The sequence below is a fragment of the Cavia porcellus genome, unplaced genomic scaffold, assembly GCF_034190915.1.
Source record: "Cavia porcellus strain 051 isolate PalLab524CR breed Dunkin Hartley unplaced genomic scaffold, mCavPor4.1 scaffold_1, whole genome shotgun sequence".
In the NCBI taxonomy this organism is placed as follows: Eukaryota; Metazoa; Chordata; class Mammalia; order Rodentia; family Caviidae; genus Cavia; species Cavia porcellus.
Window position 1 is genome coordinate 160,215,692 of NW_026947484.1, and position 21,613 is coordinate 160,237,304.

General features: G+C 37.4%; 1 protein-coding gene across 12 annotated transcripts in view; it reads right to left on the reverse strand.

Moving 5' to 3' along the window:
• Lrrc7 (leucine rich repeat containing 7) overlaps positions 1-21,613 on the reverse strand; it is a 486,713-nt gene that overhangs the window by 293,050 nt on the left and 172,050 nt on the right. For all 12 annotated transcript variants that reach the window (XM_063258479.1, XM_063258496.1, XM_063258477.1 and 9 more), the window contains one exon: positions 3,181-3,383. In XM_063258479.1, coding sequence (XP_063114549.1) covers positions 3,181-3,383 — 203 coding nt within the window. The remainder of the gene's footprint in view (positions 1-3,180; positions 3,384-21,613) is intronic.

A 21,613-nucleotide genomic window follows, 5' to 3' on the forward strand; every position in this document is an offset into this window, starting at 1 on the left:
CAGCAATACATTCATGATACTGTTCTGACCAATGAGATCTGAGGTCATTTAACTGAGGGAAGACACTTTTTCCTTCTTAGAGTTTCCAGGGGGTAGACATTTCTCTTTCTGGTATCTGAGAATATGAACTTTAGCCCTGGTGCATCCATTTTGATACAATGAAAGAAGCCAGCCTCAGAAGAAGGAAAATACTACACAAGATCAATTCTGAATCCATCCTATTTCTCTTATGATTCAGTTTGAATTAGGTTTTCTATTGCTTGTGACATATATCAAAACTGATATACAATTATTTTGTTTTTTTAATTTCCAAGTGCACAAAAATAACCAGTTACTATCACTCCCATGCCTCAGTGTCACATACCTGAGGTCAACCTGCTGCCTTGAAGGTGAGTGACCACAAGGTCACAACTGTTAACATTACTATGTTCTTTTTCATGGTAGTTTTTCATGACTGTATTTTACGGTGCCTGCCCAGCACAGGCAAAGTGGTATGCTGTGTGGGGAGGACATGGCACAGTGTTAAGTTAGGCCTCCTGTGCCACCTAGTTAGTTGAATGGAAATCCGTGTTTATCAGACATTATACACATTTATGTTAATGGGTAAAGTTCAGAGATTACCATAATAGAATTCCAACCTACGTTATGTGAAGATAGACAGGCATTTAAACACAGTCATATACTTTCTTGTTTAATTATTAAACTTTGGTTTTCTGTAGTATTTGACTTTAATGTTAAGTAAAATGTATAAAAGCACCTTTTGTTACACACACACACACACACACACACACACACACACATACAAACTGTATTATATATTTTATATGTGGTGCAAGACAATTCCTTTTTACCCAGGATTGCTTAGAAAGCCCTAATGTTGGACACCCACCCAACTTAAATAGATAAAGCATAGGAATAAAAAGATAATTAAAGATATCTCCTTAATTATATTATTGGAAAAATACATGGCCTTCCACATACAGTTTTATTTATTGCTAATTCACTGTTATAACTAACCAAACAAATAAAATATCTTAAGATTTATGGTTCAAGGGTACTTTAAGGTTCCTGATTTTCTGCGATGGGTAAGACTCTCCACTGATGTCCCCTCAGTAATGTAGGTCTAACAATAAGATGTGACCTGTAAGACCCTTCCTAGTCGGGATCCTCCCTGTGCTTTCTGTATGTAGCTAGCACTCACCAACATGCCTGGCGCTCCGGACTCCACAGCTCTGCTCCTCTTCCCCGTATACATATTTTAATTTTTATACCAATGATTTTTGGTCAAGCCCTTTCTTTCCTTTTCAAGAATAGTTCATTTCTCTATACAGAAACTCTACTTCTGCACTTTGCTCCTTAGTTTTGATTCTATATTATTGAACACTTGTCTTTAATGCTTTAATTTTTCTCCATAATTGAGCTGTCAAATCCTAAGAGCAGGGACTGATATTTATTTCTGTTGTAATAGCCCTGAAGCCTCAAGTACTATACAGCATAGTAGACAGATATTAAACATTCATTTGATTAATTGAGCATGTTTTTACTATTTATCTTACAACATCTGTTTCACGGATCAAGTAAAAGAATTTGAAGTAAGATAATATTGGCCTAAACTTGCCAGATTTTGTAAGTAAAATACAGAATGGTCAGTTGAACTTGAATTTCGTATAAATAAAAAAGGACTTTTTAAAAAAGTATAAATGTATCCCATTTATTTTGGGGACATAATAGTACTCCAAAATTGTCTATTTTGTAATCTAAAATTCAAGTTTCATTTGATGTTCTGTACTTCATGTGACAGTACTAGATTGGTCTGACCTGAGATAAAAATAACTGTACTTATTTTTCTAAATTAGAACAAAATACTACAGTCATGATCTGTTTCACCTTACACAGTTTTGCCTATCAAGTTATACTGTACATGCCATATTTTTCTGTTGCTCTTCCCAGCACTGGCAAAAAAGAGCCTGAGTATCCACTGTGTGAAAGTCACCATGTATGTCTGTGTCCACAGAGGCCAGGACAAATGAGATGCCTGACTTGCCCCAGGATTTCCTATTTGCTGGGACAGACAGCCATTCAAGTCTAGGCTTCTTGATGTCAGTGCTGCCACTAATGCAAATTATCTGACACAGCCCTATGGAGACAAGGTAAGACACTATACCCACAGTGTGTAAAAAATGAGTCATATTGTTGTTTTTGAATTACACACTAAATAGTTCCTAATTCTGAAGCATTATGTAAACACTATAGTTTGTGAAAATAATTACTCGTACTTCATTTCGGTCAGCACACTGAAATATCAGATTTCCTCAGTGAAGTTCCAGTTCTTATTGTCAAAGATTCTTTTTGTGTTACTGAATATTTAGTATTTTTTTTAGCAAAAGCGAAGAAAACATTATATGATATCTTGTCCTCTCAGTTTAAGTCCTTCACAGGTAAAAGTGTAAGTGGTGACCACTTACACTAAGGGATTTATATAAGTAATTGTGAGGATCCACTGACTTAGAATGGACCTTTCTGTAGTGGCTTTGGTGTGCTTTCGCTAATCTCTCGTCGTGCAGTCTTTCCGTAACAGAGAAGAGGATGATGGGAGATATGGTGTTCCTGCCAGTGTTACAAGGACAGTGTACATGTGTGGGAAGTTTGATCATTTAAACCTTCGCTATAACTTTCATTAGCTATGTGTCACATAAATTCAGGGCTACTTTTAATAATCACATACTTAAATCCTAAGAACAAAACATACTTTTATAATAGCGCTAATGGAACATGCATGTGTGTTTGTGTAAAAGCATTTCTCAGATTTAAAACAGATAGTACGAGGTATTAAAGCGACATCACTGTAACATGCAACACACTGATTTTCAGTTTGAGAGTAGTGTCAGATTTTTCCTTTATTTTCTAAGCATAAGCTGTTTATCGCAGCACTGCAATGTATTTTTATGGAGGTCACTTTAAAATAACAAAGTGTAGTCCATAAAATAATTTTCTTTGGTTTGTTATTAATATAGCACATGAAATTACAAATGGACTCATGTTAAAATTTGACAAGAACATTGAGGGGAGTTATAACAACCCCAGTGACTGCCAGCAACCCAGTTAACACTGACATTCTGGGGCGTCTCTGGAAATTATGGAATCCTCATGACAGCGTGTCTCTATGTTCTCAGAAATTACCTTGGGGAGCTCTTCAATCTGATTGGCATCCAGATAAAGCTCCTCTAATGTCCGCTCGAAGTTAAAGACCTCCTTTGGCACCTGCTGCAGGCTGCAGTGGGAATAGTCTAACACTGAGATGATTTCCTCTTCACCCCGGAAACATCGGCAGGGCACCAGGCGGCCGATGATCTTCCGCTTGGTGGTCATCTCCAGGCACTGCACTGGAGAGAGAGACAGAAAAGAATGTTAAAAAAAATCACAACAGTAAACATATCCTCAAGATTGCTTAATCATTCTTATGATAGCTTGACCTTCAAAATTTAATTTCAGTGTAATCTTATAATCCTAGAATGAAATGCTTTGCAGCTTACATAGGATATAATACATACTGTGCCACTGAATTCCGACAAAGCCCAATGAAGTATATGACCTAGCTTTCATCCCAACTGAACCAACAAAGACAGTGTTAGAGTCTTTGCAACATCACATACTGTGGAGTGGCAGAATTAGAATGGACTATATTCCCTGATCAGTTCAATTCTATTCTTTTGACTATGCTCTCACTTGAAACAAGGATCTATAACATGCTTTTAAATTTCACACAAATTGCAGTGTTGAAAAGAAACTTCCAGCACTTGTTTTTAGCAAACATGTTTCTTTCATTTCTGTAAAAAAAAAAAATCCAAGTGGCACCTGTAAACTTGTGAGGTGCTCTTGTTGACTCCCAGATTCATTCTATCAATAAACAGATACTGGGTAATGGCTGTGTTCCAGGAACTGACCTAGACTCTCCAGAGGGAGGGAAGAATTGAATGGGCCCTTCTGTTAGAGCTGCTGCTTAGAAGTGGATGGTATTCATTCCAGAATCAGTCTACCTTTATGAATTTTAAGATTCGGGAGCAAGAGAACAACTTGTAGTGATCATAGAAACTCCTGTGATCCCCTAACACCTTTTTCTTATTCTCCTAGGTCAGAATGACCAAATGTCATGCAGTCTTGCAGACTTGTATCAAAGCAATTTAAATACTTAATCTACCACGTTTCATGTCATTCTGTCCTGCACTATCAGATTCCCGGACTGCTCATGCTTGTATTTTTGTTGGTGCCTGCTCCATCGGAGACACGGACTAGCAACTGTACAATGAGCACATGACACATCAGTGAATAAATGACCTGTTTGGGACCCTCCTGCTGATCACTGTCAGCTGCTGATAATTTGTGTTAAGCAACTTCCCACTGGAATTAAAAGGTCACTGTGTCTGATGTGACCCCAGGAAGAATGAGTACCTGGCTCCCTACTGGTGTGTATTTCTCCGGGTTTTAGGTAAGTTCTTGAGAGAGATTTTTGTCTTACCTCCTATTAAATTCATTATACACAATGTGGTTTGCCAACTACAAAATTCACTTTCAATGTATACTTCTTGGAAACTTGTATTTAATCTAGTAATTTAGTTTTACTCAGAATATAAATTGATTGGTGAAGTAGGAATCAGTGGTATTTTAGTAAAGACTATGTAGAACTTTGTTTTTGCTTTTTAATTGATTAACTTAGGTCAAATTTGGAGGCAACCATGTAAATATGTTTAACAACTGTTGGATTTCAGCCCAAAGCCATCCTTCTTCCACCATTATTCCGGGGACAGATTGATGAGGAAGCGCTGATTAACATTTGCTTGTTTGCAGTAATCCGTAGATGACCAACTATAAACACTAAAAAGATGATTTCTCCCTTCATGATTTTCTGTCTTTCAACCCCCTGTATTTCCCCTTTCTAGGAGTCTGAATCACATGATTTCACAACTGTGGTTTCACCTGACTTTCCCTGAAATTCTTGATTTTAGAACCCTTGCCTTAATCCCTACTTTGGATCCGGGCACCCATTAGGGTTCCCCTTAATGGACCCAGTAAATATGTGATGTCTGTTAGCCACCTACTAAATGGGTGCTGAGAGCTTTGCAGGCAGGTGGGGATAGTTTAGTTTATGATGTAAGCGGTGAGAATAAAGAGAAGTGATGGGCTAGGCAGATAGATGAAGGGCTGAATAAGCTTCATTGTATCTGTCTGACTGGCTTGGGAACTGCCATGCATCAGAAAAGCACACTTCCATGGAAATCAGTATGGTGATTCATCAAAAAACTCGAGATAGAAATCCTGTTTGACTCATCTATTTTCCTATTAGGCATCATCCCAAGAATTAAAGATGTCATACCCCAGTGATACTGGGGTCATACTCCCATGTTTATAGCAGCACAGTTTGAAACAGCCTATATATCCACCAACAGATGAATGGATAAAGAGAAGGTGGTATTCATAACACAATGGAGTACTACTCTGCTATGAAGAAAGATAAATTTAAGTCACTTGTAGGAAAATGGGAGCCCGTGAGACCATAATGTTAAGTGAAGTAACTCAGACATACAAGTTTAAATCTTGCATGGTTCTCTTATATGAAAACTTAGTATATACTTAAAGTAGGAAATAAGAGACAGATAACAGGAAAAAGAGAGACACTGCAATTCAATGGGAACAATGTACCTGAAAGTATCTTCACCTAGTACAATTGTCATGGATTTTATATGTTAGTCTGATTTTCAGCCTGTATGTATGATAGTTAACTTTATAAAGTCTTATCAGATAAATAAATGAATCTGATCCTGGAAAAAGAAAAAGGAGGTAAAGGGAAGGGCAAAAATAGAATTGAAATGGGCTATGTACATGTACCAGTTTCTTGCATTGAATGTAATCATTATGTACTGTAAATTTGTACTAATTAAATTTTTAAAAATTTAAAAGTTACCCATAAAAAAGAAAATAGATGGAAGGAACCCCTGGGTGGGTCATGTAGACAGGCCCTTGGGTATGGGTAGTGAACCTGGTCCCAGCCCCTTCCTCTGGGGCTCCTTTCCCCTACTCTGCTTCCTAGCCACCACGAACCAAACAACTTCACTCTGCCATTCCCTTCTGCCATGATGCTTCTCCTTGGAGCTCGTCAAGCACTGACTGAACCGCATGAAACTGTGAGCTAGATTAACCCTCCTTACACTGTGGGTGTCAGTCAGTGTGTGCCATGGATAGGAATGCTGACTGATACAGATTCCAGCCAACCACAATACATGGGCACTGTCTACTGCCAAACTGAAGGGCTAAAGCTGAAAGAAAAAAACGTAGAATTCAGAAAATAGAAGATGCAATAGAGGAAAGAAGTACAAGTGTACAGGATAAGAGTGAAGAGTAATTCCTGGAAACAGGTATGTATGACGTCTGAGTTACTTCACTTAACATGATGGTCTCTGACCTGGAAAAGCAGGGATCCTTTGGGAAGAGCTCATCTTCCTGCCCATTCACTTGTAGAGAAAAGACTTATCAATGGAAAAGTTTTGGAGCCCCTGTATGTCGGAGAATGGAATTATTTTATCTAGAAACAACTTAAAGTTTGGCTGTATACACACTGGCAGATCAGAAATACTTTTCCTTTGTATATCTGAAGGCACTTTTTATGTATTATATAGTGTATTTTAGTTTTAAAAAGCCAAGTTCTATACCTACTCAAAATCATGTTTTTGCACTTGACTTTCTCTCTCTCCTCTCAGTCCCAGTCTTGCAACTCATAGCAAAGTGGTTCGTTCAATGTGTTCTTTTTAATCTATTGTACTGAAAAACCAATGGACTCCTTCACTCTGGCAGCTCTTATCTTGCAGCTGTTTTTAAACTTTCTCTTATTTAATTGATAATTTCTTTGTCATTTGCTTCATTAATTTTTTCTTTTCTGTAATTCCTATTAGCTAGATGACAAAACAATTGCTTATATTTAGCCTAGAATTCAAATAATTATGCTTTTATAATTTTTATACCTTTTGTGTTTTATTCTACTTTCTGGGGATTTTCTCAAAGTCACCTTTTAAATTCAGCTCTGAATTGCACTTTATCTAATAGCACAAATTTCTTGTGAAAGAGTTACATGATGTTGCTGAGATGTTCCTTTTTCACGATGTCCTATTTGGGTTTTGGAGTGCACATCATCCTCATTTCTTTCTGAAGATATGAACTGTGGGCTTCTCTGTCTTTTCCACATGCTCCCAGAATCACTCCTGAGTTCCATTTTCTGTTTCTTTTCATCTTCATTTCTTTTTCTTTCTTTTTTTTTTTATTTGTCTTTTTCATTTTTATCGGTACCAGGGATCGAACTCACGACTGCCTGCTTGCAAGGCAGGTGCTTATGCCGCTGAGCTAAATCTCCAGGCCCTCACCTTCATTTCTTATCATACAAGTTTTCCCTCAAAGATCTGATGACCCCTGGCTATCTTCCTGACTTGAAGAATGAGGCTCTAAAAATCGAATTGGAAATTTTATATGCATGGCTTGTTTCCCTGCAAGATGACCTGGCAGCAAGCCAAAGAACATTCTGCAGGGGAGAATCCTGGTGCTCTGCCAAGGTGGACCCATGTTCATTTGTATACAGAGACTTTCAGTCCATTTTTCTGCTTTCGGCACCAAGAAACTCTTCAGTTTCTTGTCTAGTATTTACTGTCTCTAATATTCTGTTGAGTTAGGTGAAGTAAATCAATTCATAATCCTTTAAGGATACTTTGCAATGTAATTAATAATCACTTTGCAGTGTAGAAGTATATAAAGTACATTTTATTTTTCTGCCTGGTAAAAATATGTTGACTTCTCTTATCTGCTGATGTCTTTCTTCTGTTTTCTCTATTCTTGAGTATGAAATATTTATAGATTGCTTTTCTATATGCTGTATATGTCATCTTTTCTGTTTTCTCTATTTGTAAGAGTATGTTATATACATATAATTTTTAATACATATTTGCAGTAAATAACGATTATATTCATACATTAGAAAACATCTTAATCCTTTTTTACAGCCCCATTGATCTTCTCTCCCTCCTCCTCCTATCTCTCAGTCCCCTTCTCATTGGAAAAGCTCCATCTTCCCGTTTCTATTGGCTATCTTTTATGTTGCTGTTTATTTGCCTTTCAGGTTTCTCATATTAAAAAATCATAGACACTTAATTATATATATATATATATATATATATATATATATTTTTTTTTTTTTTTTTCAGTTCAATGAGGCCATAGACTGGAAGAATAGATGAACAGATGAATCAACAAGGTGATAAATAGCTTCCATGTTTAAAGGAAGGGGTTTTAAATAATCCATTTCATCTGTGCAGTCCCTGATTCGCAGACCTATTAGCGGGTGCATTTGTGCACAGGCATGGACCAGCATCCTCCTTTTGGGAATGCTCTCTTCCTCAGCTTCCCTGACTTTCTTTCTGGCACAGAGCTTTTGCTTTTTGCTTCCATCACCCGGTTGGTCATGGTGAGATTCACAGTGTAGTCTCTGTAGCCCACAGCTCTTTGAATTGGACACTTTCCTTCTTACTTTTCACACTTTGCAACTCTTGCTTCATTTAACGTAAGTAGTAAGTGGGTGGCTCTAAAACTTTTGTCTCTAACTCAGATTTATCTCTGCCGTCATTTCCATTTCAGGTCTCATGGGTTTCACAAACGTAACTTGCTTATGAGTGGAAGTGGTGCTCTGGGAACACCTGGCACATCACTATTGCCAGGGGCTTGGGCTCCGCAGCAACCTGCCTGGCTGGTTGGGCTTGGCTATTTTATTTCCAACAGTGCCCTCACCTGCAAAATACGGAGTGCACTCGGACAATGCAGAATCACTGTTTTAAGCACTGAGAAAGGGTCATCAATCACTGTTCCACCCCAATCATCTTCTTGCTGTGCTCCCCAAATCAGCAAACCCCCGCCTCACTCATCTGCTTTCCCAAGACAGAGCTTCTCCGACTCCCTTCCTTCTGACATTTGACTATCATCAAGATCAAAAACGATCAATGACCCAAGCATTTCCTGAATCAAACCCATTTCTCTGCAGTCCCACCCTGGCAACTTAGTTCAAATTAGTAACATCTTTTACATCTATGTCTTTGTCTATCTTTCTTCCACAACACAGAATTTTTTTTTTGTCTTTTTCCTTTTTTATCGGTACCAAGGATAGAACTCACGACTGCCTGCTTGCAAGGCAGGCGCTTATGCTGCTGAGCTAAATCCCCAGCCCCAAAACAGAAATTTTTATAAAACACAAATGTTATCCTGTTTCTGTAAAAACAACAATAATTCCTTTCTCCCTCAATCCCTCTCCTGAGACAAATTCTAGAATTTTTGTTATGGCTTAGCAACTGTGCTATGGTCCTACCCTGTCTCCTCCCTTGCAAACCCCACCCTGCCTGGCCAGGTACGTGTCCTTACACAGCTCAGGGTGCTCTTTGCATTCACAGTTCCCTTCATGTTCCCTAGATTACATGATCATTCCTTCACTAGGTCCTCCATGACTGTGCCTGACCCTTTATCTTTGCCATTTTTCAAATTCAAATTAAAACAACTTCTCTGCATTTGCCAAAGTAATGATTCATGTTCATATACATACAGCTAGATGCCGGGGTTCCCTCTGATCACATGTTAGTTCCTTTTTCAAAATCAATCTTGTTCACCAGATTTGAAGGCTCTATGAGGACAGTAACCATGTCTACCCTCTTCAACACATATATCTGGTGACATTCGCACTATTTGATTCAAAAGAGATACATTCAACTATAATTGTATAAGAAAATGCATAGAAGAGCTAAAGAAGATAATAATTACTATTTGTCCTGTCCTATCATTTCAGTTTGTACCCAAAAGAAACAAAACATTCAGTATTATTTTTCACATTTGTGTGTAACCTAATTAAGTGCGATCCAGGTTGTGAAGATCACACAGAACAAAGCAGACTTGGGCTTAGATTTCACACTTTCATACCCCAAAGCCTTCAAGCTCTTCCATTAGCAGACTCTGGCTAGCTGGCAACGATGTGGATGGTCAGCATGTGAACATTTTCCAAGATGTGAATTCATCACCAGTCTCTCTTACACGGGTGCACACACACATTTGACCGAACATTTAAGCACAGAATACTTAACCCAAATGCAAAGACTGAGGAAACAGCAGAGAGGGAAATAAGATTGCTCTCTTATTTAAAACAATATTTTGAAGATTTAGAGAGGAAAATTCAGTGAGGTAGAAAAGAGAAAGAGTCCAGAAAGGGAAAGAAAGCATAGGTAATCACATGCATGATACAGGGAAGCACAGATCTGCCACTGTCTGTGTACGCCAAGGTCTGTGGCTTCAGACTCCGTGTACGGGGTCTATCTGATTCCCACTGTTATCCTGTCCTCTTGTACACCCAAAGAGGAATCCTTAGATTTTCAGTTTCTCCAAGAGACTGAAGGGCATGAGGAAAAGAAGACTGCATTTCTTTTGGTTGAGGCCCTTCCAATACATTCCTCAGAATCAAAGATGAGAACATATTTTTTTTTTTTTTGTCATGGTATTGTATGGATTCCTTTTTCTCTTGAATCAAATGTTTTTCAATTTGAATTGAACCCGGGTTTCTCTTTAGCTACAGTCACGATGGATGTCAGGGACTTACTTCCCTTTCAACACTTTCACACGGAGTCTAAGGCAGCTCACCACAGGGCTTGCCATCAAGACATGACCGCGATGAAATTGCAGGAGTTTCAAGTTCTCTTCCATTGATAGCTTAAATCAAAGAGAATTTTAACCACTTGAGAATTACTTCCTCAGTAATTGACTCAAACAAAAGAACGTCCATATCAAAGCACCTGACTTTTCACTTCTTTGTATTCTCTAAAATTGTAGAGCAAAGTCAGCCTCTCACATCCCATACCTGGAAAGATACAGGGATGAGGGAAAGTTCAATCTTTCCAAGATTTCTTGTGACAGATATTCTGGCTTTCCTCCTTTGTTGGCACTGTCTTCCATTTTCCAAATGACAAATGTTTCTAATTTATTCACTCGGAAACCTTCTCCCTAAGAGTACCACAAGGCTATGGAAATCTGCCAAGCTCTCTCCATCTCCAACTTCAAGAAATATCTTTAAAATCACTATTTAACCTCCAGTATGTCTTTGAAACCCTTATCAGGACCAAACATTGATGGTTCTGGGGTTCTCTGTGGGGTCCAGGAGACTGCTATATTTTCTGATTGTCATAATGATCACATTTCAAACCTGCGTAAGTTCTGTGGGTGTGTTTTCATCTCATCACAATATCTGAAATCCTGAAATTACCGTCCATGATTTAACTTGCTATCAATACAAGGAAACCCATTTGTCTTCTCCACGATCACTGCACTATGACTGGGGCCAAAGTCCTTGAAAATAAATCTTAAATAAAATGCTGTACAAATAAGTCCACATAAATCACCTTAAAACTTTTAACCTTATCTTTTAATCCTGATATTATCATTTTGGCAATAAAAACAAGAGCTCAAGGAGGAAAGCAGTGTGCCTGTTATCAAGAGATACTTACTCAATATTTCTTAAAAATTTTTTTTCTTTTAGAGAGAATAAAACCAAGTAAAATAAAACAATAAAGCCAACCAACACAAGACAGTATAAATAACATGGGATTTCAAAACAAGGCAATAGGAAGTCAACAATGGTTTCCATAATGCTTCTTGTCTTCAAAATAGCTGTCCATATCTTCAAGCATAGTAAAATCAAACAAAACAGAAACAGAATACCAACAATAAAAATAAAACAATAAACACAATTTAGGGCTTCAAAACAAAATATTTCTAAGTGCATATTACTTTAGACAAGTGTTTCATTTAAGAGCATCAATGGTTCTTTTCTCCCTAGATAGCCTCCCTAGGAATTCTCATCTACAGCCTTCCCAAAGCTGTGAGTGATTCCTAATATAAACTACAATTACTGATTTTGTTTTTACATGCTTAATGAGCTGCCAAATTTAAATAAAGCTCAACTTGTCGAAAGAATTCGGAACTATTTATGAAGCGCCTACTCTGTACTAGGCGCTAGGCTTCCCTACTTGATTTCTTGTTTTGATTAGCTGTGCATTAATTCCCTTAATTATGCACTCATTTTTTACTGATTTTCTTTCTTTCCTTGTGAATTATTTTATGACTTCCTCTTTCTTTCTTTATCCTTTGGAGGTGAGGCTCTCTTAACAATGTGCTACAGTTAAGTACTTCCAGGAATCTTCCCAATACAGCCATCCACTCAGTATCCAATGGTTACTATCCCCTACATAGTGATTATATGATGGGAAACACCAATGAACCCAAGGCATTTTTGATCTAATGAATTTGTAGAAAAGTGAGGAAAATAAATATTAAGTAAATATATTAAGTAATATTAAGTAATAAAAATTAATCCATAATTGTATCTTATAATTGCTACAAATTTTAACCTTATCATTTTTATATATTGTCACATATATTTACATTTAAAAATAGTAATTATTACATATATGTAAACATTAATGCATTTAACTTTTATAATTAATATATTAATATTGATCTTCTAAATGCACATCTACCCTCCAGGCCTAAAAACTTCACTGAGTCTACAGCATCCCTGGTGTGTGTGTGTGTGTGTGTAGTACTGGGAGTGGAACACAGGACTCTTTCTTCTACCGCTGAGCTGCCCCACCAAACCAGGCTACATGTTCAATGGCAGAATCTCCCAGACCACATTCCTGGGGCGTGGGCTGCATCTTCCTCTTAGGGCTGGAATATTCTAGCACATTAAGGCCTCAGTGAGGTCGTTATTCCTGCAAAGCTAACATTACTGAAATTCAATCCTCAGTGTGGTGGTGGTAAGAGGCAGAGCCTCTTGAGTGATTCAGTCTTGTATCCTCTTTCCTGCTGAATAGATGAATGCCTTATAAAAGGGTTGGAGAAGACTAGCTTTTTGTTCTTCAGTCCCTTCTGCCAATGTGAGGACACAGCAACAAGGTCAGTCTTGGATGCAAAGATTCTGGGACCTTACCAGACTCAAAGAGGTTGCTGGTGCCTCGATCTTAGACTTGGTCCCCAGAGTGGTGACAAAAATATTTATTGTTTAAAAATTACAGTCTATGGCATTTTGTTACATGAGCACAACTGGACTAAAACAGAGGTCTTTTAATTAAATTTTTAAAAAGCCCATATGCGTATCTTTGTTCAAACTAGCATTTCCTAAACACATTAAAATTGAAAAATACATTATTATTACAATCAGGAAGTATTTTGAATAACAGAGTGTTGAAGGTTGATCTATGAGATTTGCTGGTTGATGTTCAAATTCTCTTCAACATAATTTCAGTTATTTTATTTACTATTTCCACAAACATACTTTTCCAATGCTAGGGTTCAGCTTCCCTCCTTCCTGACACTGAATTCCCTTTATCCACCAACTTCACTTAGATAAGTCCCACCATTCTGTGGTGAAGCCCCTGGAGCTTTTAAATCCACATAGCACGACTGTATTTGCTGGTGGCTAGAAAACTTGTTGGCTTGCCTTCAAGCATTACTCTAGATGATGGTGCAGAAATCTCTGATGAGATCTTCTTACAGGACAGAAGAGAAATTCTGTTTTATTCTTCCATTCATTTTAGTTTGCCTTGTAGTCATAATAGGTGGAATCAAACAAAATGAGAATTTGAGTTTAGAGCACTTGAATTTTTCTTTTACAATGTTCTTTTTTAAAGACCATAAATAATGCTGTTTTCATGGTCCTTTTTTCCTTCGCCATCATTGTTGTCATCTTGTTACTCATCATTCTAAAAATTATCAACCCAATGATCAAAATTTCTCATTATATCACCTAGGTGAATAATAATGCAAATTAAATATTCCTTATCCAAATACTGGAGCCAAAAGTGCTACAAATTTTGAATCTTTTTGGATTTTGCAATATTTGCATAGTGAAATAGTTTCAGGATGGTACCAACACCTAAATATGAGATTCATTTATAGTTTATATACATCTTATATGCATATTCTCAAGGTAACTTTATTCAATAGTTCTACTTCACCTGTGTTTTGGGTTTAACATGTGACACGTGGCAACATGCATGAGCGCAAAGTTTTGAATTTTAGAGCATTTCAGGTTTTGCAGTTTTGGGGGAATGGGCATACATTCTGTATTTTAGTACTTTTATTCTCTCTCCATACAGTTTCTCTTGAAATTACTCATGTGCCACTTTTTCAAAATATGCAAATACAGCTGTAAGGACAGTACAAAGCCAGTGTCAGTATCTGATTAAAAACAGCTGAAGTTCAAGGGAAAGTTCTAATACAGTAATAAAGCATTCCAGTTCATGTTTCTTGAAGAATTCAGCCATCAGATAAGTTTCAAATCTCAGCCAAAAGCAGCATGAAGAGACAGATTTCCAAGCACTGAGGTACTCTTAAAGACCTAACATTCTTAAAATGATAATAATTTAAAGAAGTATTTCTAGAAGATTGCTTCTAGACACACAAGGATTGGAGCAGAATATCAGAGAGGCCATTTATTTCGTAGGCTCTTGTGTGTGAGAGGTAATGCATCTAATCACTTATTTGATTCTTGAACAGATTACTGTGATGATGTTCTTACAGTTTAACATCTCTCGAGAAATTTTTATAATGCAGTACAAAGTAAATGAGGATGGTGTATGTTCTTAATGAGCAGTGAGCTATCAAGAAAAAGATCAATGATTCAGTACAATCTACTGAGAAGTCCAAGATGTGTGTCGTATATTTAATGTGGTTTAATTAAATATTTTATTTAAGAAAAATCAAGGTATGTAAAAGATTAGGAATTAATTTTGTAGAAGTCTTTTTTAGCCCATGCCTTCTTCCAGCCAATGTAGAAGGTGTCTTAGGCACAAGATGAAAAGCATTTTCTATGCAGTCGGCTGACCAGACTCTGTGATTCTTTGCCTTTTGGGATGAGGCATAACATCAATACGGTGCCCTTCATAAGACATGATGAAAGACCCAGCTTATCAATCTGATATAAACAACTCAAAGAAAGCACACTTAATGCCATCTCATGCTGTTTTATGCTGTCTTTCATCATAACTGAGAAACTTCTGACAGTTTTTGTGTTTATTAATATTTTAATTAATGCTGCTGATGGTTATTCTTGTGCCTGTGGGAGAGGAAGAACAAATGCTGTAATTCCTAGACTCAACAAAATAAACAGGGTTTGTGGTGATAATCTTTTAATCAACTGAGCTGCTTTGGGTATAAATTTAGGCAGTTACTTTATAATTGGAAGATTTTTAAGAGTCGTGAAACATACAAGCCTGCTTGATGTCACCCTCAGGCTGAGAAGAGTTAAACTAAAAATTAATTTCAGACGCTTTCTGCAAAGGAAGTTCAAGCAGTGAGAATTCATTTACAGATTTAACAATCATTAAGTGAAAGGTTTATGAAAGCTTAAAATGACAGAATCAGAGGCTCATTTTAAAACTGAATGGGACTGTTAGGATTCGCAGTTGTTTTTAAATTGTCAATTGTTGATAGGGGAATCAAAAATACAATTTTAAACAGCAACTTAAAGTAGTCTGAATATTTAAATCTTTATACTGTTTCACTCGTAAATAATAAATGCCATAAATGGAATTTGCTCATTTCTAAATGAAAGGAAATTGTTACTGAATTAAATTATTCAGAAGATGGTTAAAAGCAATGAAATTTGAGAGAATTAGGAGAATAAAGTCAAAATCCAAAGTTTCTAGAAAAAGCTGAAAGAAGGCAGATGCGCTGTTGGGATGAAAAGAGCAGGCTGAAACAGCAGAGTCCTGCTGGTAGGAAAAAAATCTACTTTGCAAAAGTCACACTGCTATCAGAGTAACACTTCTAATATTCAAACCTGAACAGATACAACAGTTTTCAAGCTTCCTGCTGCCTTCATTCTCATCTTGCACATTTGGGCAGGAAACACAGGCCTCTGATCGCCTCCAGTTTCCTCGGGCATGCAGCACAAGCACTGTGCCTCCCTGTCTCTGTGCGCTTTTGTATTTCCTGTGTCTTCTCCTGAGCTCTCCTGCTGGCCCCACTCAACTAGATTATTCTCCCTTCCCATTTTCAACTTAAGTTAAGGGTTAGCCTCATGCAAAAACCTCCTCCAAACTATCCCTGCTGTGGGTTGAATAAGGTCCCTCTGGAATTCATGGGCTGAAGTCTCAACCTCCAGTATCAAAGAATGCGACCTTACTTAGACTAAAGGTCATTACAGATGGAAATGACAAAGATGAGATCCTACTAAAGTACGGTAGGACCCTACTGCAATAGGACTAGTGTACTTGTGAGAAGAAGGGTGTGCAAAAAAGGGGGGATCTGAAGAGACACAAAAGAAGACGGCCATCTACAAGCCAGGGAGAGTCCTGAATGCAGCCTTCTCCCCCGATCCTTGAGAGGAACCAACAGTGATGATCCCTTGGTTTTAGACTCAGTCCTTCAGCATGGTGAGATTGTGTTGGTTAAGCCACCCGCTTGGTGCATTGTGACAGTCCTAGGAAGCAAATACCATCCCCTCCTTCAGCTTCTGAGGTGGCCCTTTCTGGAATCTGTAGATCCCAGAATCCCACTTTGGCATGGGTTTATTGCTGGTGTTTCCTTGTTGGTCCTTGGAGGTAACATAACAAAAGCTCTTCACTGCACAGAGGATGATGTCTCTGATTTGCGTTCCTAACACACAGGGGACATCACGTGGTGGGTGGACAACATGAGCTAGGTGTCATCCTCATTTGTACGGGTTCATGAGTAAATAACTTAGATTCACCAACTTGTTGAAGGTGGATTTGCAAAGTATGACTTCATATGCAAATTAAAAAAGAGGCTCAGGAAGAGTATAAAATTAACACTCTGGATAGCATGAGTAATATCACATAAAGAACAAAACTGAGAGCACGCCTACTCTTCCTCAAAAATTCACGTCCTGAAAAAAGAGGACACTCACTGTCCTTAAACAGCCATGCAGTAACTACAATGCATTGCTTGGACCTAACAAATTAATTCAAAGAACTGAAGATTTCAGAAGTATCTATAATTTTCTGAAAATATGATGTAATAGAAATCATATGGAAACCACTAGTGTGTCTTGCTTGGAAGCAGGACACCTGAAAAAAAGAAAGCCCTCTCTGTTCACATGGACGTCCTCAAGTAACAATGGAATACCATGCAGACTGTTTGAGAAAGGACTAAAAATAGGAATTATTCTACTTTGGGACAGATCATGTGAGTTACACGAGGGTGATGTCTTACCAATGAACATTACCCCCTTTATCACAGAGACAAAACAAGAAAAATGAACAAAATATGTAGGTACTTTGGCTATCTTACTGTGCTCCATTAGAATTTTTAATTTAAAATTCTACTTTTTTGGCAAGTACAAAAAATATGGATGCTCACTATTAAAAAATTAAAAAACATAGAAAAATGAAAATAAAAATTATCATGCTTCTATTATCAAAAAATAAATCATTACTGACCCCATAGAGCACGTATCTTCACTCACGTAAGGTTGCGTCCTAACTACACACACATATGCTTATGTAACGTCACACATTATTAAGATTTAATATATTGCTTTGTGTCATGCTTTTTCACTTAGTCTTGAACTGTGAACATTTTCTCCAATTCATTAAACATTCACTGGAATGCAGCTTTTCAAGACTTTGAATATATCTGCTCATTTTTTTGACCAATCTTAGTCCTATTCAAGGAGTTTAGATAACTCACCATTTCCTCCAAGTTCTAATTAACACCTTAATAAATGATCTTAAAGGTAAATTCTTATTCATTTATGAGGTGAAAAGGATTTGAACTTACTTTTGATAAACAGTGCATGATGGCTCAATTATTTTTACCTACTGCTCATCCCCAAGATCTGATACATGAACACCCATTCTTCTGAGCCACTGCCAGCAGATATTATCAGTTCATTTTCATATTTGTCAGCTGGATGAAGTGAAGTGTAATGGAGGGCATTTTAAGTCTCTATCTTTATTAGTTCATCCTTTGATTAATGCTCATAAAAATCAGTTATCAAATGGATTCAACTCAGTAGAGGGCAAATAAGAAGCATCTTAATTGTAACCAATCACTGCCTTCGAACATCATTTCTGGAAATTCCCTTCTTCACTCCCAGGCAATCTGTCAATCAGCCTGGTTCCAAATTTTTCAGTTATAGACACCTAATGGTGATAATTAGGCTCATTTACAGGTACAGTTCCAAGTCAGTGTTATGAATACTCTAGATAATATTTTGGAAGTTCACTATTGGCTGTGGTTATGGAGCAAGTGGCTTTGTATAAAAGAACTATACAATGATTAAATAGCTGTTATGGCTTTGCATGTGGAAGATTAATATTACATGACATTTTATTACATAATTTCTCAGTTGGTTGTATGTTTTCAAGGAAATATATTCACAGTGGCATAAGTGGGGAGAAAATTTTTCCTAAGATTTTGTTCTGCACTTCACTAATGAACCCTTTCAAATGGAAATGTCCCCTGATAGGAATTTTTTGGAAATAGGCATGAAATTTTGCACTAAGCTTTAGATCAAGAATATTTATATTCCTTACTGGCAAGAGGATGCCACAAACCAAATAATTCTTTTAGTAATATAAATTCAATGTTTTAATTTCTTTCACAAACCCAGTTAAAACTGAAGTCACCTCTAGCAATTATAGCGGGATTAACATATGAATGGTGTCAGAACAAATCTTCTTCCTATTTCACATTTTCTAGATAGATGGAGAACAAAACACAGTACAAAATGAACATCAGCAGAGACGAGATGCACCTGGTTTCTCACTAAGGGGCAAAAACTATCTTCCTAGATTGGCTCTGAACCAAGAGCCACATCTAATCTGAAGGAGAAAAGTAACATAATTTCTTCATTATCTGAGACCATCTGTTTAGTGAGTAAGGGTAACAGAAATTATTGAATTAGTTCAACGCATATGTATACGCATGTGTGCACATGTACTGTACACATGTACTGAGATTGTGCAGTAGTGAAGCAAAGGAAGTAACATTTTGAAATAGGTGCGTATATTACATAATTTATAATCACCTTTTGAATTTTTTAGATTATTTCCTTTACAGTTTAAAAATGTATTCCTCTCAATCACAGTAAACAACATTATTTACAATAATATTTTTTTTTTCTGCTGGCCCCTGTTATGAATATTGGTAGACTGTTTTGCAAAGATTGTTAACAGAATTGAGTAGGGTGTAGAAAATAAAAACCATTTATCATCTTTAGGCATTTTTTACCTTTACACAGAAACACAATCCTATCATCCTAATGTCAGAGTAATTCACAAGACTTCTTGTAAAATATCTATATTTCAGGTCTCACAAGACTGTTTTCTCTAATAAATTTCCCCTCCATACAGAATTCATCCATTCCACTCCTGCTGGTCTTTAAACTGATCACAGTGTTGTCACGAGCTCAGAATCTTCTTGCCTAATTCTGCTTTTTAAAATCTACTGTGTTCTTTACGTTAAGGAACCAGCACTCCTCTATCTCCTTGTTCAAACCTCTCCTCCCAGTTTTCTGTCAGGTTCTACTTCTCCAAGTCACAAATGAGTCAGGATTTTAAACGCGGTTCCTCCTCTTTGTATCAGCCATGAAATCTTGGGTCCTCTCTCTCTTTCTTTGATTTGTTAAATAGCTCCGTAATTGGTTTCTTCTTAGCTCACCTCGCCAAGACTATCAACTTCTTCCCATCCGACACATGTCCACGGTGCCTTTGCAGTCATCCATAGTTTTGCACATGTTTTTGTCTGCTAGGGATGATCTTCACTCCTTTTTTTTTTTTTTAACTCGGAGAAATCTTATCCTCACGACAGCCCACAAGTCCCTCCTTCTGCTCTTCTATTCTAGCTCCCTGGGATATCAGCTATTCTCTTCTGCACTCAGAATACTTTCTAACATTCACTGAGGTACCTTATCAAAGCTGTATCTAATGACTTATCATGACCTCAACCAGCTCATTCCTGACCAAGACAGAAAATTCTAGGCATTTTTATTTTGAAACTATCCATCCTTAGCAAGACAATAATGAAGTTATTTTTTAAGATTTCATCAAAAGTCCAAGCATTTTCATGCTTTCCTAGACATTTACATATAGTGACATCTCAGCGATGACTCATTTTTTTCATGCAGTGTCTTTTATAGTAACATTTATGTTCTAATTACAGGGCAGCAGACTTTGAGGGTATGGCAAGGGGTTTTGGAAATGGAAGGGGATGGAAGGAGAAGTTAATAATGAACAAGATCAAAATGCTGTATGTATATGTACCAATTCCCCAAGATGAATGCAAATATTATATATTGCAAACATATACTAATAAAAGAAGAAAATTTAAATAATAGGTAAACAAATACTATCTTAGCAAGTTATAACCAACATGACCAAACAGCAACTCTATTTCCTCCAATGACAAAATACCTGATTATTCTTAGTAATGACTCAGAAATACTATTCCACTTCAGCAAAAAAGCTGTAACATTTTAAAGAATCATTGTTTATACTTTACAGTTACTTTCTGTTTCCTCTCCAAACAATATTAAAGGGATGTTTGCAATACAGAAGGCAGTAATATAACTGAAGTTTTGAACTGGGAAACCAGCCAGGAGGCTCCTAAAGACACTGTGGCCATGACACCGTGGACATGTGTCGGATGGGAAGAAGTTGATAGTCTTGGCGAGGTGAGCTAAGAAGAAACCAATTACGGAGCTATTTAACAAATCAAAGAAAGAGAGAGAGGACCCAAGATTTCATGGCTGACACAAAGAGGAGGAACCGCGTTTAAAATCCTTTTCTTCTTTTCTTTCTGGCATCTATTCTTCCCTTGTCTCTTACTACTTCCTCAGGTCTCAGATTATATGTCATGTCTTCCATGGAGCTTTTCTGTCCATCTCAAATTTGATTCTAAAATTACCAGATTTAGCAAACAAACAAATCCAACAAAACCCAAAATGGCTCAGTTAAAATTTACACTTCAAATGAATAGTATAAATGTATCTCTGGGAAACATGTGGTCCACATCTATACTAAATCTCCTGTGTTGATTACCAGAAACTCAAATATGTATTCCGTATTTTATCTGGCCAGACTCGAGGGAGAGTCCCTGTTGAAGGTGCCTGTACAGTTCAGAGAGCTCAGCTTCTCCACCTAAGGCAGGGCAGTGCTTTCAGAGACTTTTCCCTGCCAACCTGTAGGATAACATCTGGGTCTCTCTTTATCTCTGCGTCTCTAGCCCTTTGCTACAGCAGTGGTTTGAGTCTATTTTCAGTTGCTGGAGTAGAAGACTTGAGATTGAGTCAGTTATTTTTAACAAAAGGTTGATCTGGGCACGAGGACCCAGAAGGCTGAGGACCTGCATGGTACCTGATGAGCTTCTGGTGAGGGCCTTGTGATGCTCTGTGCCTCGTGGACAAGAGGGAAAGCAGGGGATGTGTGGGGAGGAGAGGGCCCACAGTGAAGGACATGGGAAGGGTGAGGTGAGGAAATGGAATTTACTTTCCTGTGAGGCACCCTTCAGTGACTAACAGGGTCCCAAC